At 48.8% G+C, this 18901-nt stretch overlaps 2 protein-coding genes across 4 annotated transcripts in view; both read right to left on the bottom strand.

Moving 5' to 3' along the window:
* Positions 1-5287, bottom strand: part of GMEB2 (glucocorticoid modulatory element binding protein 2) — a 33288-nt gene extending 28001 nt beyond the window's left edge. The window contains exons 1-2 of one of the 3 annotated variants that reach the window (XM_067554024.1): positions 5200-5287; positions 1995-2137 (exon numbers count right to left, since the gene is read on the bottom strand). The gene's annotated coding sequence lies outside the window, so the exon portion shown is untranslated. Of the gene's footprint in view, positions 1-1994; positions 2138-2704; positions 2797-5199 lie in introns of those variants that run through there. The other 2 variants (XM_067554023.1, XM_067554022.1) reach the window with 2 other exon arrangements.
* Positions 5288-9095: 3808 nt separating this feature from the next.
* Positions 9096-18901, bottom strand: part of STMN3 (stathmin 3) — a 30576-nt gene continuing 20770 nt past the window's right edge. The window contains exons 3-5 of the mRNA XM_067554025.1: positions 18209-18384; positions 16905-17096; positions 9096-15918 (exon numbers count right to left, since the gene is read on the bottom strand). Of these exons, the coding sequence (XP_067410126.1) occupies positions 15859-15918; positions 16905-17096; positions 18209-18384 (428 nt within the window). The 3' untranslated portion in view covers positions 9096-15858. The remainder of the gene's footprint in view (positions 15919-16904; positions 17097-18208; positions 18385-18901) is intronic.

The raw sequence follows: 18901 nt of genomic DNA on the forward strand, positions 1-18901 counted from the left end.
CCACATATCCAGCCATTTATAAGCCCAAAGCTCCCGTGTCCTTGGAATCCCCTCTTGCGTAAGAACCTGAATCATCAGCTGCCAACTCAGGGGAGCAGCTCGCCTGCCTGGGCACAGCTCTGCAGCACACAGGGAGCGGGGCAGCTGCTGAACAGCTCCAGACCCAGCATATCCAGCCTCTCCCTGCTGTCTCCTTGTACCCATTCTATGCTCTTCTATAATCTCCTGCCTTCCTCTTGTACCCCTTTTTTTACCCACTGGTCCCTCTCTCCTCCTCTATGCTCTGACAGTATCTGGTGTCTTTACCAGGAACCTTATTTTCCAAAATTGAAGGCACTCTCTTCTGCATACGGACTCCTATGCCCAGGCAGAGACTCAATGAAGTCAGCAGAGCTCAGACCAGGAACAGGGGTCTGTACATGTGAGCCTGTTGGAGGTTGGGGCCCCAGTTTTATACTTCACTTATCCTACAGAAAAGTAGAGCAGGGGAGAGGCTAAGAGGGTTTAAGGCTACTTACAAGAACAACCTGAACTTCAAGCTGTTTAATGAATTAATTTTTTAAAAAAAAGTTGCCCTGGGTCTTTCCCCTGCCCCCACTACTTCTTCCCAGCCAAGTGAGTTATTTTTAAAAAAGAAAATTGTGTTGAATATCCCCCTCCCTCAAGGACAAGTTGCAGATCTTCTGTGATCTACATTTTAAAATCCTGGATCTGTTGGCTGATCAATGTGACAACCAGAAAGAGAATTATCCCCTGCTTCAGCTTCCTTGTAAACACTACAATTTATGCCCCATATGGCACTTTGGGAAGAGGACTACGGTCAGCTATAGGCTTGCTTCCCAAAGAGCAGTACAGGCCACGGCAATCTGAGCTGAGCCAAAATAGGAATTTAATCAAGCAGATGGGCAAATAGTCAGTTTTTTCTACCAGTCGGTGCCATTTTCAGCTTCTGATCAAACACAGTAGTAACTCAGGCTAAAATATTCAAAGAGCTGCACATCCATAAAATGAGGATTGTACTTTTTTTTTCTCCCACATTTGTCTGTCTTTGTGTACTTAGAATTTAAGATCGTCAGGGTAGGAAATGCCTCTTAGCATGCATGTACAGCACCTAGCACAATGGAGCACGGATCTTGGGTAGGGCCTTTACTAGCACCCAACACCAATAATAAACAACATTTGAAAGCAAGAGAATTTGAAGCCAAAATTCCTAAACCAATTTTAACTCCGTCCCTTTATTCCAAGCCAAACTTTCCCACCTAACTGTCAGACAGAGAAAAAGAACATCACTGTCTCAAAGGAAACTGCCTACTGGGTTGCAGACTGTAATTGAACCCAAACTTCTTAACTATCGGGATGGTTATTAAAACCATTGCATGGCTGACAAGTTTGCTAAACATCAACTAATCCACTTTGTGTTACAGCACTTTCTCTCATTTCTTTCATTGTTTAGATTGTAAGCTCTTTGGGGGCAGTGACTGTGTCTTATTTACATCTGTAAACTGCCTAGCACACTTTGGTATATAAATAAATAAATCATGATACAATATGCAATTCAGATGTAAAGAAGTCAATGACCAGGCACAACAGCAAATCACAGTGATCAAACAAAAGCAGCCATCAAGCTCCTTATTAGAGCTCATAATTTTTTTTCCAATGGAACCAAAATCTTCCATGGGCTGTCTGGCTCCCTAGATGCCCACCAAGTAGGCTCTCAAGTTCCCTGACTCCTCAGGCTGCCGGGCTCCCAGGCTTCCCCTAGGCAGCTGCCTCTATGGGCTTCCCAATTCAAAAATTTTCACAGGAAGGAATTTTTTTCTAGCCAGCAGTAATCCCTATGCTTCCCTGCTCAGGGAAACTTTGTGCCACAGAGGGACAGTTGAATCCAAGCAATCTGACAGGACTCCCAACTGCTGCCCAGGATGCACTGGCAATTGGGGTCGGGGGAAGGGGAGGTTCAGAGGAAGGAGAAATGCTTTTGCATTTTCAGATACCTCTATAAAGGATACTTATACTTGAGGTCTGTTTTCCCAATGCACTTGTCAGAAGATGTGACCATGGAAAGATGTGTCCATACAAAACGCCTCCAAAATATAATCACAGGAGATCGATCCCCTTCCACTATGTTCATCTCCACCTTCAATATAAAGAATGCAGGGATCACACAGGACAGGGCCACCACTGGTATGATTTCAGATGGCCTCTCTCAGCAACTGATTTCAGGATGCTCAAAAAATACCCACTCCCAAAAAGCCACTGCTATGACAGCTGCAGAGGCTGACACAGGCAGGTTTATCTGACTGCTCTGTGCTTTAGCTCCTCCCTTCTGCTCGGTTGAGGGCTTGTCTACACCAGGATTTTTAATAGTGTTTTAAATCGTCAATTAGCATGGTTGTGAATTCTAATACAGCCCTATGGTTAAACACAGTTAGGAACAAAAGTGCTGGGGTTAGCTCTGGGGATAGGAATAGGAGAGATTTTGTTCTTCTGTATGTTTATTATTGTTTCTGTAATTTACAGCAGAGGGCTTTCTACAAATCTAAAGGGAATAGTTACAGAAATAACCTAGAATTCACTAGAACACACAATTCTACGTCAGCTGCCGTGGCTTCTTTTTAATATTTCCCTTAAGGAAAAAAGTGTTCAAATATTGGCCACCACACACAATACAATACTATCATCACATAAAGTCATTGCCTCTCACCCAGCTGGTGAGAAGGAAAAAGGTAGATAGGTGGGATTTCTTTCACTGCTGTCCATTCCTCAGCTCCTAGAATGCAATGAGATGGGGCTGAGGGACCCTGGTACTCCTCACCATTTCTTCCCTTCCCCCAACCATTCAAAATGTACAAAAACTACCAGGGGTATTTTTTTTTTTGGAAAGGCAGGAACTATAGTGCAATTCGGCAGCTGCAGAATCTTTGCCATTGAGGAATCATGGAAAGTCCATGGCCCCTGCTCGGCCCAACTCTCACACAGCTGGTCAGAGCAGAGGAATCATGTTGTTGAGTGGTCCCTGCGCTCTGCCTGGCTTGCATTGAAGCACAGCTGATTGAAAGATTGCTCCCACTTTGCAATCACTATTGCCACTGGACCCCTCCAGCTACTAAACCTATTCCTTCTCTCTTCACGCTGCCAGTCAAGGAAGCAGGCAGAGAAGAAGTTAAATCCACTACCATTGCCTGACCACATAGATGGGAAGAGAGACAAAGAAGAGCCAATATACATAGAATAGAATCATAGAATATTAGAGTTGGAAGGGACCTCAGGAGGTCATCTAGTCCAACCCCCTGCTCAAAGCAGGACTAACCTCAGCTATATCATCCCAGCCAGGGCTTTGTCAAGCCTCAGCTTAAAAACCTCTAAGGATGGAGATTCCACCACCTCCCTAGGTAACCCATTCCAGTGCTTCACCACCCTCCTAGTGAAAAACTTTTTCCTAATGTCCAACCTAGACCTCCCGCCCTGCAACTTGAGACCGTTGTTCCTTGTTCTGTCATCTGCCACCACCGAGAACAGCCTAGCCCCATCCTCCCTAGAACCCCCTTTCAGGTAGTTAAAGGCCGCTATCAAATCCCCCCTCATTCTTCTCTTTTGCAGACTAAACAAGCCCAGTTCCCTCAGCCTCTCCTCATAAGTCCTGTGCTCCAGCCCCTAATCATTTTGGTTGCCCTCCACTGGACTCTCTCCAACTTGTCCACATCCTTTTTGTAGTGGGGGGCCCAAAACTGGACACAATATTCTAAATGCGGCCTCACCAATGCCGAATAGAGGGGAATAATCACTTCCCGTGACCTGCTGACAATGCCCCTCCTAATGCAGCCCAATATGCTATCATTGAAACCAACATCATTGAAACACACTGCCTGCAAAGCAACAGAGGGTGGTTGCAGTGAAGGGTTATGGGGTGCATGCAGTGTCAGGGTGATGCACACGTGGCCTGTAATGCCCAAAGGAGGGGAGAATTTAAATGGGGGTAGGGTGCGATTACTGCACATAAAACACCTAGAGAGAAGATGATTATAGTGTAAGAAAATAGTGAATGCAACACCCTTGGTTCTCAACCTTTCCAGACTACAGTACCCCTTTCAGGTGGCTGATTTGTCTTGCGTACCCCAAATTTCACCTCATGTAAAAACTACTTGCTTACAAAAATCAGACATAAAAATACAAAAATGCCGCAGCACACAATTGCTGAAAAATTGCTTACTTTCTCATGTTTACCATAGCATTATAAAATAAATCACGACCCTCAGGTTGAAAAACACTGATCTAGTACATAGAGCAGCGTAAACACATTCTCTGTGCGAAATTTTAGTTTGCACTGACTTCACTAGTGCTTTTCGTGTGGCCTGTTGTCAAACTGGGGGAATACCTAGCTGAGTTGAGGTACCCCCTGGAAGACCTCGGGGCACCCCTGGTTGAGAAGAACCACTGCTGCAGGCAATACCCAGCGAAGGAGGACAGTCCAGACTGTATGCACACACTAGTCAGAGGCGGGTCTGCTGCTTGCCTGGCGTGACTGAGTGCAGACAGGGCATGCACTACCCGCAGAGGGCACTGATCCGGCGTGCAAATAAATCGGGGGGGGGGGGGGGCTGAACGACACAGGCATGCAAGTGGTGCAGAGAATCCCGTGCATGTCGGGGGGAGGGGGCACATGTCTGGAGACAGGGAGGGGGTGGTGGTGCAGACACTACGCCCCACGCCAGGGAGCGGGTGTGTGCAAAGCACGCGCGGCCTGGGCTGGGAGGCGCGCGGCTGCAGGCATCGCCCGGGGACTTGGAAGCGCGGGGGGGGTTGGGGGACATTTCCACAGGCGCGGCGCGTGGGCAGCCCCCGCGCGAGCTGGGAGGGAGGCCCGCAGGCAGCGCCCCGCGCGCCTGCCCTTCCCGCGCGCCGGCCGCCTAGGCCCCGCACTGCCCTCGAGGGCGGGCGAGGGGGGAGGGGAGGAGAGGGCGAGGGCGCGCTCACGCTGGCAACGCCGGGCGGGGGGGGGAGGAGAGGGCGGGGGCGCGCTCACGCTGGCAGCGCCGGGCGGGGAGCTGGTGGGGGGGGAGGGGGGGAAGAGCGGGGCGGGCGGCCGGGCGCTGCCGCCGTCTCCCTGCCGCTGCCGTAACGTCCTGACGCTCCGCAGGGACCCGCTGGCCAGACGGTGCGTGCGGAGGCCCCGCGGCGGCGTAAGGGCCCGGCTCTTACCTCAGGCTCGGGCTGCCGTTGCCGCTGCCCCGCGCAGGCTGCGGCTCCTTGTTAGGCGGCGGGTGGGAGAAGAGGAGGGGGGGGGGGAAGCGCTGGGGCTCTGGCGCGCGTCGCTCTGTCCCGCGCAGGCGCAGGCGGGGGCCCCAGCCGCGGGCGCTGGGACTTATTTAGCGGGGGCGGCCGAGCCGGCCGGGCTGGGAAATAGGTGCCGGCCTGGCCTAGCGCGCCTGCGCGACAAGTCGGGCGGGCGGCTGGGCTGCGGCTCTATCTGTCTCTCTCTCTCTCTGGCGCGCGCAGCAAGGGGAGCGGGCGCCGTCCGCGCGCTTCCCGCGCTCAGCCTCCCCGTCTGCTGCGCGCGCGCGTGCCCGCCGCCCTCCTGCAGTTCAGCGGCTGCTGCCTGCGGCGGGCGGGCTTGTGATTTTGGGCCACCTGCCTGTGCGTGCATGCATGCATGCATGCTGCCGTCCCGGCGCGGGTGGGGGGCACGGCCGGGCATGGTGCATGCATGCATCTGCGCGTTTGTGGCCCCGAGTCCCGCCCGTGGGGGCTGGTGCACGTTCTGTTGGTGCGCTGGGCCTCTCCCACCGCACCTGTTCCTGTTCAGCGTTCACAGACTAGCGGGTTGGGCCCTGTTCGGTCCGTGCAAGAGTTCTCTGTGTGTGTGTGTGCACGTGCATTTCCTTTGTGCCTGCCTTCAGCTCGGGCGCTGCACGCGCATTTCACCAGGGCATGCATCCTGTGGGGGAAGGCCGCGTCCTGCTGTCTCCCTGAGCTTTTGTAAGGGTTGGGGCTGGTTGGTGAAATGCGGTACTCTGGCAGATGTGATAGGAGCATGCCACAAATGACCTTGCAACCTGGGCCTTTTCACCAGCCCTTGGAATGAGGGAGAATTAGTGGGCATCCACTTCCTGGTGGTGGGGTAATAATCTTTTATTTAATATAAAGCAGCCCCGCTAAGGCACTGAAGGGCAACTAGTGATTTTGGATGATTCATTGGGGACACCTTAAAGGGGCCTGACTTTCAGGAGGTGGGCGCTCAGCACTCTAAAAATCAGTCCCAAAATGGAGACAATCCGAATTACTATTCACTTTTGAAAATCCTGATTGGTAATTTTGGTTTTGACATTTTGCCATCACTGTTCAGTGAGATCGAGATTGCTTCTTCCCCTCCAGCCCTTTCTCTTATATTTAGGGCCTATGACTGGTCCCTCCCTGGATATTAATCTGGCCTTGTGAGCAATCAGTATTCTAGATAAAAGAATGAATTAGGATGGCTCTGTGATAGAAGCAGACCGATTTCTGCTGGTTGATTTAGTTCTGGTGTTTTGTTTTGTTGTTTCCAGGGCTGCTTTCTTTTCCCATCTTCCTCATCCATTTTCCATGTCTATGCTGCCACATTATTGCTGGTCAGGATATTATCTGCTTCTCCTCTTTTTCAGTATCCCATTTTTATCTGAAGCTCATTGATCATTCCAGTGGTAGGTCACAAACAGTCACTTTCCTGCTCTCGTCACTTCTCCCCTAATATAAGACCTTAGTTAATTGAACCTGAGATGTTCATTCGTTTGTTGGGATAAGGAAGGTGATTCCCATCTTCCCCAATGGCGAATGCTGCCCCCAGCGGGTGAAGGCCCCTTGATGGTGGAATTGATGTGGTGGGCAGGATGCAGGGTTCTCATGTGGGAAGTCCCGGACCCCTTCCCCTTATGGAGCTGTTCTCTGTGCATGACCGTGCAGCTCCACCAGCCAAACTGCTCCACCCCATATAGCGGGGAGGGGACAGGCAGTGCCCTGGATACTGCGTCCGTCTGGCTGAATGAGTGACTGGGGAGCGGTTCTGTTTGTGCTTCGCTGCCGGGGCAGAGGATTCCATGCCCTTCTGAGGCCCCTTCGCCGAGCCTGTTTGCTCAAGTTGGTGGAGAGGAGAAGATTTGGCCCCATGTCGTCCAGACTGGATTTTGCTGCTCTTACTCACCCTCGTTTAACCTATTGATGTCATGCGGGGGTGAGGATGACCCAGGGAAGAACCTGGCCCTGAGTGACCAGCTGTAGCGAAGCTGACAAAAACCTAGGACGGCGCTTCTCCGACTTCATTGCACCATGACCCTCTTCAGACGACACAAATTACTACACGACCCTGGGAAGGGAGACCGAAGCCTGAGCCCCTCCACCCCGGGCGCAGGAGCCAAAGCCGAAGCCTGAGGGCTTCAGCCCAAGGCGGGGGGTGAGGGGTTTGGGCTGTAACCTGAGCCCTGCCACCCAGGGCGGAAGCCCTCAGCTTCTTCTTCAGCCCTGGGTGGTTGTCTTTGGCTTCCACCCCAAACCCCAGCAAATCAAATGGTGGTCACAGCCCTGGTGACCCCATTAAAACAGGGTCGCCACCCACTTTGCCATCCTGACCCTCAGTCTGAGAACCGCTGACCTAGGAGCATAGGCTTACTTAGTTTACGTTACACACAGCTGGACTGTCTTTTGTGAGGTCTCCGTGCCATGCCTACATTCCTGGGGACGGGTTTTTGTTTTCACTCACTGCGGTGTTTGTTTTTCTTATTAAGAATTCCTGAGGCAGGATCAGTGGTATGTTGTGGAGCATGCAGAAAAAGAGAGGCTGCGCTGTCCCGCCAGTAAGTACAGAGATTGTTTTCAAAACCAGCAGGCTTGTGCTGTAAAGGTAGAATTCCCCCTTCTACAGGTTTTGTGCATGCATGCAGGGGATGTTCAGGACTTGGTGCATAAATGCTGAGACAGTAATTGGTTCATGGTTCTTTTTCATTGTTCTTCTGAAATTGGTCTTATGGAAGACTCCATTAGGAAACCGAGTCCCTTATTTCGCATAACATCACCACCTCATGTCTGCTACTCATTTCAGTTTCCCATCTACCAAATTATGTTGCTTGAGTTCTGCCCCGGCTGTGCTATTTTTAATGGGATCATTAAAAGCTTTTGCCGTCTAGATGGTTATTCACTTTTATAGATGTTTCCAATGCAAAGGGATGAGAGTGGCTAATTTTTTTAATGAAAGCAAAAATGGACGTGAGGTGAAATGTTCAGCGCATCCAGGGAATTCAGCCAAATATCTTCCATTTAAATAGAGAAATCTCCTGGGCTGCATTGAAAAATCTCAACCCTAGCTCAATTTCTTCTCTCTAGATGTTCTCTGTGCCCTCCCCGTGCCATATGGACTTGAGTGCAGGTAACTCACTAGGTTTAAAAGGATCAGCGCTGCCTTTCATTTCCCCTACCCGTGACTGTGTATATCCCATTGCCTGTGACTTCCCCTTCAGGAGCTGGTTTACTGGGCTTCCCGGCTGTTTTCTTAGCGCCTGTACGTGTAAGACACTGAACTTCAAATACTGTTGAAGTCAATAGGCACCCTGTGGTATGAGGCCTTCCCTTATCCCCCAGGACGGGAGGTGCCTTTCCAAGGAGACTGGATCAGATGTAAAGTGCAACATTTTGGGATGAGGTTGCATTTATTTATTTATTTAGGTGAAAGCTACGTCTGCTAAGCTGAGTAAGGGCCAGTGCTTAAAGGATGTTTGTACCTTTCTCAGAATTCGAACCCCCGTTTTTTTTGGCTGCTGAGTCTTTGATCCCTCTCTCCTCATGAAAGGGTTTTGAAGGCCTCACTTCCCCAATGATAAGGTAAGATAATAGTGTTATCTGCCCTGAATTGTTTAATGAGTTAGTTTTTCTTCTGGAGAATGCAGTCGAATTACAGCTCTGTCTTTAAGGATGGGCAATAATTACCCATTTAGCTCGACAAAGACCTAAATTCCATATTTTATCTTTGAGCCAGTTTTATGTTCTGCTGAGTTTTCTTATTTTCCCAACAAGAACAGATGCTTTAGAAGACTAAAACAAATTGGGTGTATTAAAGAAATGGAGGCACGTGGTTTCATACCAAGTTTATTTCTTTTTTTTTTTTTTTCATAATCACTTCTTTTGCACAACAACAACCTCAAGTTGACAATTAAATGCACGTGGTAGACCTAAAGAAGCCAGACAAGGCTCTGTTACAGTGATGGAAAGTCTGTTCATTACACCATTTACAGGATCGTATTGAGTTGTCTATTTGGGAAGAACAAAGATAGCACACACTGGGTCATGAGGAGTTGAATCCTACACACGGCCAATGACACTCAAACCCAAGCTGGCTCCAGAGAGAACACGAGGACGGTCCTGGGGAGCTGAATGTCCCCATTGTGTAATTTTTGTCTTTGCAGGGAGTTGGCTGATGATGCAATAGTAATTATACTCAGCACTTGCAGAGCGCTTTCCCTCTTCAAAGTGGTGTGCAGACATGAACGCGTTCATCCTCACAGCACCCCTGTGAGGTAGGGAAGCAACTGAGACACATGGGGAACCGGAGGGTACATCTACACTGCAAGAAAAACTCTGTGGCAGTGAGCTTCAGAGCCTGGATCAACTGATGTGGGTTCACAGGGCTCGCGCTATGGGGCTAAAAGTAGCTCTGCAGGCATGCCTGGTGGGGCAGGGCTGAGGTGCTGAGACTCGGTGCGGGGGGGGTGTCTCGGGCTGACAGGAATGCCTACTCTGCTATTTTTAGCCCTGTAGCACCAGCCAGGCAGTCGATCCAAGCTCTGATACTCTACGGCTGCAGGCTTTTTTTTTTTTTTTTTTTGCGCAGTGTAGACTCACCTCAAGTGACTTGCCCAAGGCAGCCAGGATAAGAAGTCAGGCATTCCTGGCTGCAATTCCTATGTTCAGATCTCGCATCTCTCCAGCTTCCAATGAAGGTGATTATCTCCTCATTCCCTAGCAGGCTGTGGATATTAGAAACATAAATGTTGGCCTGTGCCCCTTATCTACATTAGACACCTGTACAGAGGTGAAGTTTATTGGTCCTAATATATCATGTCATGCCTAGCACGATTAGTAATAAGTATCTATAGCACCATAAACAGCCATTCCCTGACTCTTATTTCAAGTGTGATGTGGTGATGTGGAGGCGTATGCATTTATAGCATATTCACATGCACGTCTGTGCATGCTCACCATATGTGCATGCACACACGTCACCACTGCACGTGGTCAAAGATAGTAATGCTGCTTCAGGGAATTAAACAAATCACACGAGTCAACAAAGTTAAACAGAACCAGGGGTGGAGATTCACACTGGCCCAAGCAAGAGAAAGAAAACTGAAGTTTACATTTTAAAGAAGCAGAGTCACAACTCTTATCCCCTATTCTAACATGCATGCAATTGTGTGTGAATTGCCAGTGGCAGTGAAAGGCTAGCATTTGGGCTAACTCCCACACCCTGGCTGCGGCAAGGTTTGTTTGACGACACAATAAAAGGATGGAGTGGGAGCTTCCAAAATAGACAAGAACAAGGAGTACTCCAGTGTCAGTTTATGGGCCGTACAGCCTAGAGAAGAGCATCCCTTTAAAAACAAATCTGAACATTGCTCTAAATAAAGCAAGCGGAAAATCTAATATTTGGAACATGAGACAGACTGTTCTAGTTCTTGCCCTAGAATTGCTAATCACCAAGATGTTTGTGCCAGCTGGGAAATAATTTATCTTCAGCTTCATCTTCCTTCTCTTGCACTGTGTAGGAGTCCTTAGTTTGCCCAGGTGAACTGGGAGGGAGCTAGGAATTTGAAAGGTGCATACATGCTAGTTCCTCTTTTGCCACTTCAATTCTTTGTCAGACCTGGAATATACACTGGGCTTAATTCTCTGCTGGTGTAAATACCAACTTCAGTGAAGTTACACCTAAAGACAATGTGGCCCAAAGTAGATATGCTGTTACAAAATAGGGCCACTAACAGCGGGTTCGGTTAGAAGTTCCCATCAATGAGTGTCTAAGGGTCTGTCGCCTGTGCGATAAAATACCTGTGGCTGGCCATGTCAGCTGACTTTGGCTTGCTGGGCTCAGCCTGTGAGACTATAAAACTACAGTGTAGATGTTTGGGCTTGGACTGGAGCCTGGGCTCTTGGCCCTGTGCGGGGGGGAAGGTTCCAGAGCCTGGGCTCCAGCCCAAGTCCATCTGTCTACACTGTGATTTTACAGCCTGAGCCCCATGAGCCTGAGTCAGTTGCCACAGGCCAGCTGCAGGTATTTTATTGCAGAGGAGATAGACCCTAAAAGGCCAATGAAGAATCTCAAGCCCTGTCATGAGAAATGGTGCCCCAGGAACTTGTAAATTGCATGCCATGGAATATACTTGAAGATGGCAAGGTTGGGGGGGAATGGCTGAAGAGCCGCAAGAAAAATGAAGCATGGTGGAAATACAAGGGAGTTATTGTGGGGTAAGAAACGCCTATTCAGGCGCAAACTACTCACTTGTTAGCAATCCTGGGAAGTCCACAGGGATGAAAGAATTGTGAGGGGATGTGGGTTTGTGAACAGAAGATGAAAGCAATGTGTGATACTGTCAGGCACAGCGTTAGTTCAAGCACATCTCTTGCATCTGTCATTAACCTCTCCTCTGCAGCCTGGACCATGCAAATGCTTCATTAGCAGTGCGAGTGGGATGTCCCTTCAAGCAACAGGAATTCCATTCCAGAGGCACGTAGCCACAGTAAGCGAACACATTTCCCTGATACATCCAGGGACACCAGACAAACTCATTTCCCTGACATCCCTGTTACATTCAGATGCGTGGGGCAGACACAGCTTCTTGTTATACCTGGGCACACCAGACAAGTATGTTTCCCTGACATGACATACATCCCATCAGATGGAGCAAACTTCTTTCCCTGACATGACTGACCCAAACCTCTACCTGACACATCCGTTTCTCTGCCTGATACATCAGTTTATCCTGCACTAACGCATTCTTCTGACATGCCCACCATACTTTGTAGCACTGAAGGTGTTAAGGTGAAGAAAATGAGGTTCCCAGTCCTCCCGCCTGCACGAGCACTATATCCTGGGCTCCCCACGGGCCAGGTCTGTCTTTTGTGTATCACCAATTTAAGCATTTGTCAGGCAAGCTATTGTAAGAATAAGTTTTCAACTGAGATCAAAATTGGCTCAGCAATTGGGCTTGAACTGGGAGCTTCACCATGAAAGATAGAAGATACAAGCAGGGGCAAAAATTGAGACCCGGTGTCTGTACCGGATAAGGAAGAAAGGCCCTCAACAGAGTACAGTCTGCAGCTAGCCATGCCTATCTGCATCGTATATAGAACCATCCATTCCCTCAGTCTTGTTCCATCGCTACAGGAAATACACCGGACTATTTGACCAAAGGCAGGGTTGGATAAATGCTAAATTGCACCCAAGCCATTACATTTTAGGGCTCTGTTTGAAACAACTCCCCTTAGTTCCCAGCCACCCTATCTGAAGGACTCGTAGTGTGCCTCCTTCTGCTGAGTCCCTGATTTCCCTTCCACGTGAAGCAGCTGTGCACTATGCTGCCACTTGCCTCTCCAATGTACTGCTCTCTCTGGAGCTGGATCCCAAGAGCCTGGTCATCCTGCCTTAACCTGGTCTTGTCTTTTGCGCCCAGGGGCTAATCAGAGTGGAAATGGTTGTTTCTCATTTGTTTTAATCTCGTGCTCGTAAGTACAACATTTCTGATAATAACAACCATCATCATAGTACTAAAAACAGTATTTACAACAAGCTCCAGGCCAGAATTACACACCAAGCAAACACTCAGCACTACAGAGAGGAGGACAGGGTTAATATCTTGCAGACACCTTCTCAGCTCCCACCAGTGTGAGACACGGACATTTGACAGTTTCAACCATTTCTTACACACAAACATTTTATTTGTTTATTCATTAACTTTTTAAAATTTATTGTCACTAGATGGATGAGATGATTCAGGAGGTGATTCTGCATTGTACACTGATGCTTATCTAAGACAGCTGCTACTTATAAACTGATCATTAGCTACCGTTAAGAAATTCAACCCTCAGTTTTCTTTCCTTTTCCCCTTCCTGCTCCTAACGTGCTTCCTGTCCCTGGACACTGCTGGGGCCTAATAACAGTCCTGCCTTTTCTCTGACTGGCAGAGGGGTTTGTGGGTAAGCTAGCCCTTCCCGTTTGGAGCAGAGCTTTCCCCTACTATCCATAAACGTGTTGTGGCCATAGATGGTTCTTCACAAGTTATGAGGATAATTTATTCTCTGGTAGATTAGGGGGAGGCTAGAGACCTTATTTCCAGCAGCAGCTGCCACTTCTTTGGCACAATACTGGGTTTTTGTGACCAGTTCCTACCCATCTGGTTTGGGGCATGGCAGATTCCTTACACACCACCAGCTTATGGTAGATGGAAAACCTGCGGCTTCAGAACTGAATCAGCACATTTCAGGGGGGGCGAGGGGAGGGAGAAGGGGAACATTATACCAAATAAGAAATCCCATCTGCCTTGGTGTCTTGACACCACCTGGCTCCTTTGTGCTAGATGGCATTCTAGCGTTGCGTATCCCAACTCTGGTTTGCGGCACTCCTCAGCACCTGCCATACTACACAACTGCAAGGAAACACTGCCTGTAAAATGAAGCTGTGTAGACATGTCTGTTGCATCCAGTGGGCCCAAGAGCACACGGTTGTTTGCACAAGTTATTCTCCTGGGTCACATTGCCTCCACAGAGCTCCCCTGGAGGAGAAGTGTGCCTCATCTATAGCATGGCTCTTTGAAGGCAATGTGTGGAAAGGACGCCAGTTACGGGTAAGTAACCTCCCTTTTCCCTTGATGCCTGTTAGTTCATCCTGGATGCTGAGAGCATCTGCTATGGCCATTGGGAAAGGCCCAGTGACAGTGAGGATGAATTTCAATCCATGATTCCTTCCTGCATCTGTGCCTATATTCCTGCTCCTGCTGCTTGCCCTGTAAACACTGCACTGGTCTGGAAGAAAAGTACCAGTACACGGCAGAACTTGGAAGATGGGAGAAAGGAATCTTTGCTGCTCTATGTTCCAAAATAAAAAAGCGCTGCCCTGTTCTCCGCCATTAAACCTTCCACAAGGGAATGCTTTTGTGCAAGCCAAATCCTGCACAAACAGCCTACAACAAGAGTCCACTGAGTTGAAGATGATGCCTTCTTGCACTTTAGCCAGAGACGTAAAAATGCCAGTTGGTTTATCAAGTCAGATTTAGATCTGGCGTTAAGTGTCTGCACCTCTATTAACCTCTATTGGACGGCAGGCCCCTTACAGTTTGGCTCAACATCATAGGCGCTGGAACTAGGGCTACTGACGCACCCCGTGGCTTGAAGTGGTTTCCATCATATGCAGGCAGGCTACTGTAATATTTAGTTATATCAGAAAATTACCAGCCATCCAAAAAAGAGGCTCCCCTCCCTCCATGCTTGGCTGCACTCTATTAATCTCTACCTCCATGCTTCAGTAAAGTGGGCCTCCCCTGTGACAGCTAGATGAATGGAAACCTTACATTTCTACCTCCATGACTACACCAGAAGCAGGCACACAAACATCTCCTAACCCCTTTTGTCCTGTCTTTTCCAAAGCTGCCATTCTGGAGATATCATTGCAGAGATCAGCGTGTCCTTTCCTACGATGTAAGGCCAAGAGCCAGAGTCTCTGGTTCATTCTGTGATCTTTGGTCGAAATGTCTCTCCTGTGATGGTACTGAAGAGTCATGTCCATCTTTGGGAAAAGGGAATGATGCATATTCTCCCATATTAGGGAGTTTCTCTAAAGGCCTGTGGGCTGATTCACAATCACACACCCTTTCTCGTTTGTTTATCTATTTTCTTATTGGAGTGAAAATTTTATTGTTTGTGAAAAGTGCTGGATTGACAGCCCTGGAGACCGAGCTGCTACAGTTATCCAGAGAATCAAGTTCAGCACAGGGCAGGCTTCCCTGACACTGCGTGGCCAATGTGCTCCAGCCCTGCCTCTCACAACTGAGAGGGTAGTTCAGTCTACAGGCTCATTCAATCCATGGCCAACTAGGGTATCTGCTAATGCCTGTGGTGTTGGTGTTTTTTGTGATGTGGCCACCTGTCTGCTAGGCTCTGGTCTGAGAACCCAGCTAATTTCACACGAGCTACCAAAGAACCATCAAAAAGTAATGACTAAGTCACTACCTGTCTGGACTGGCTTCAAATCCGTGACCCAAAGTGAAAGGTTCTGTATGACATAACCAATTCCTTGAGCCATCTGGTCCCCTCTCCATCTGCTGGCAAACAATGGATCCATTAACCCCTCCCCACACACACACACACAAAGAATAAATCCTCACTATTTACTGCCCATTGCTTTGACACTGATAACTGGCTCAGAGCAAACGCCAAGAGTAGTAAAAGCTCCTGCTAGGAAATCTGTATCTCCGCGCCACTGCTGGTTGAATTTATTAATATCTGAATTCTTTACATCAGTTTAAGAAAGGTTTTTTTAAAAAAAAGAACAAAATCCCAAAGAGAAGCTGATTGATTGATTGGTTATTGATTGATTCTATACTTCATGTGAACTAGCTGCTATTCTGCTTAGAGGTAACCTATGGCATGGGATCCCCCACAAGTACGGAACAGTTAAGGATGCAGAGATGGAAAGAGAGAAAGAAGCGTGTAGCTTGGGAACTAACACCAGAGGGCGGGGGGGGAAAGGGAGACTCAAATGTTGCATCTAGACAAACAAAATAAAACATGTAGGGTGGGTTGGTTGGTTGGTTTGTTATCAGGAACCAGGTGCTAGATGTGTAGAAAAGCCCTTTATCCAGAGATCTCCTCCCGCTGTTCCTTGTTCCTGCGAACCTCAGCTGCATGCAATTCCTGCAAAGACATGGAAAGGGTTACAGCATCTGCAGGCTGTGTTGGATAAACCTCAGATTGCTTCCCATCTCCCCTTAGTTTCATCTACATTTCAACAGCTTCTGTTTTGTGCGTCCAACCGTTCGTCTCCTCTTCCTCGGGTGCCTGGCACCACCAACTAAATGCACTAGAACTATTTCATAGCTGGTGTAATTCCGCAGATGCCACTAGAGTTACACCTGGGGTAAGTTTAGCCCACTCCTGTGCATAAATGTCTGTGAATGGGTCTTCAGTACCAGTCTTCAGAGCCTGCTGCAGCCATCTCATGAAAGGAGGCCCATGCAAACAATGTCCCTGCCCCCCTGGAGACCAGAAGAGGTTGCAGCCTCTGGCTCCGGAGATGAGCAGCTATCACACCACCATGCGGCAGAAAAGGCCTGAGGTCACTGCTGCCTTTGGGTTCCCGGGCAAGGGCCGGCAGAAGCTAAGGCGACATTCCCTGCCATTAGCCTGGAGATGAGGGAGCGTGAGCCTGCTGCACTGATCTCAGGTGCACGTCTCCTCCACCTCATGGCATCCTGAGCAACTGGAGAGCTCAGATGTGGCAAGAAAGAGCCCAGACCACAGTGGTCACTTTTCCACAGCCAAGTATAGAGTCCCACCCCCTCCGAAAACCAAACCAAGATGGTACCTGGCAGCAAGAGAGAGGGGGAAGAAGAAAACTGGTGCGCGGGGGCTCCAGGTGGAAGGGGTGGGCAGTGCTCATGCTGGACACTTTGGGGTGGGAGAGGTGCACAAGCTAACCTAGGAAAATGGTGGGAGAGGAGACGCAGGTTGTATCCAGAGTTCTGCTCTGGCAGTGAACATCCCAGCTCCATTCAAGGTGAACAGGCCAGGCGACGGGCGGTATGCCAAGGCTTTGGCACCAGCAGTCACTATTTTATAGGCGGGCATCCTGCCCCTGCCCACTCTCTACAGGTGCTTGGACATGGGAATCTAGCACTTGCCTTCTCCCGCAGTCGCTCCTTCAGGGCAGCGAGGTGAGCTTCACGATTCTCCTTGCTCTGCCCCATCTTGTAGTTGAGCTTCTCCTCAGCCAGCCGGCTGAAGTTATTGTTCTCTTCCAGGGCCTTGTGCAGCACCTCCCGCTCGTGCTCCCGTTTCTCCGCCAGCTGCTTCAGCACTTGGGCCTCCTGGGTCTGTGGGAAGCCAATAGACCAGGGTGGGCGTGTGTGTGAGAGACAGGGCCTCCTCATCTCCCTTGCTTCAGGGATACTTCCCTGAACTGATATGAACGTCTCCCTGGAGGTGTCACGACCAGCTCCCTGGGGAGTCTGTCCAAAGCCGAGCTGCTGTAACTGTTACAGGATTTGCACTCGATATTTACTCTAAACTTATCTAACCCATATGCCCATTGCTTCTTGTCCAACCAGCATGTGCGCATGTGACTAGCCCGCTCCATTCATTAGATGGTATTTAGACACTGTGATCATGTTCCCCCCATCCCACAAATCCTTTCTAGTTCACATGGGCCAGATTTTGAAACTTCTAATTTTGCACCTGCATTTCAGGCGGGTAGATGTTAAACATCCAAAATTCTATCCTTGCTGTGTGAGCAAAATTGTTGGTGCAATTTGCTAGCTATGTAGAGGCCCCTCTGGAAATCTGTCCCGTACATGAAACTGCCTCATCTTCTCCTGCTCTTACCCATAAGGCTTTGTAGCATTGTAGTTTGCCTCTCATTATAGTTTCTCTAATTTTCTAATATTTTTCTCCATTAAGACTTTAAATTATGCTCATAAATGAAGTGCAAAAATAGCATTGCTAGCTGTTAAAAAAGCAATGACATGCTACAAAAGGCACTGATTCCAACTTTACTTGGATGTGTGGCTTATTGTTATGTCTCCTAGGGAGATGGCGAGCGATACAGATCTTCATTCTGCAGCAACATAAGATCACTCATATAATATACTATGAAAAACTAACACAGAGGACCACAAGATTGCATAGATTTTAAGGCCAGAAGGGATCAGTGAGATCATCCAGTCTAACCTCCTGCATAACACAAGCCAGTACATTTCATCCAGTGATTCCTACCTCGAACCCAACAACTTGTGGTTGAATAGGAGTGTAAAACACAGCACTGTTTCCCATCACAAGATGTGGCTCCTACATAAAATCACTGGCAGTGTTCACCCTCAGCACTGTATCATTTTTTCTACCCCACACTATGAAATGGGATCACTTGGAGGGCGTGGTTAAGACATGATTTGGTCATGAAAGTTAGCATTTCCCTGGAATATCCTGTTACCTTCCTCCTCTCCTCTGCAGCCTCCAGCCTCTTCTGCAGCTCCTCCAGGGACAGGTCCTTCTTCTTAGGGGGAGAAGAGAGGACTGGGCTCTCAGGGGACAAGTCCGAAGGGGACTTCAGGATCACTTCAAAGCTTTGGCCAGATGCCCTTTTGTCCAGCTGCTTCACCTCCATGTCTATGAGAAAAGAACAGAAGCACTTTAGGGACTATGGGACACTCATGAAAGAGCTAATTTGATAAAGGCACCTTTCAGAAGCTGCTAAGTCATGCCCTGAATCTATGATCACCCAGTGAGACCTGGCTGTGATGATATGCTTCTAAATGCGGTGTATTGTCACTTGTGACTCCGCTGGAGCGGTTCTGAGAGGTGTACTGTGGACGTTCAGAGAGTCCTCTTTCCACTATGGGCCCAGTCCCATTGACTTCATCCGATTTTGGATCACTTCCCATCCGTAGCTCAGTTAAGCTCTTATTAAACCCAGTAACATGTGTCTACCTCACCTCTGAATCTCCAGTACTGTTACTCCAAACACAACGCTCTTCTTTATGCAGTTCCTGTGAAAAGCCCCTGAACAGGCAGAAAGACACTGCTGCTGGGTCTTTCAGATAGAATGTAAGACCAAGGTATTACATAAAAACATAAGAATGGCCATCCTGGGTCAGACCAATGGTCCATCCAGCCCAGTATCCTG

This window comes from Emydura macquarii, unplaced genomic scaffold, assembly GCF_026122565.2.
Source record: "Emydura macquarii macquarii isolate MOO-44397 ecotype Brisbane River unplaced genomic scaffold, CSIRO-AGI_Emac_v2 contig_1483, whole genome shotgun sequence".
NCBI lineage: Eukaryota > Metazoa > Chordata > Testudines > Chelidae > Emydura > Emydura macquarii.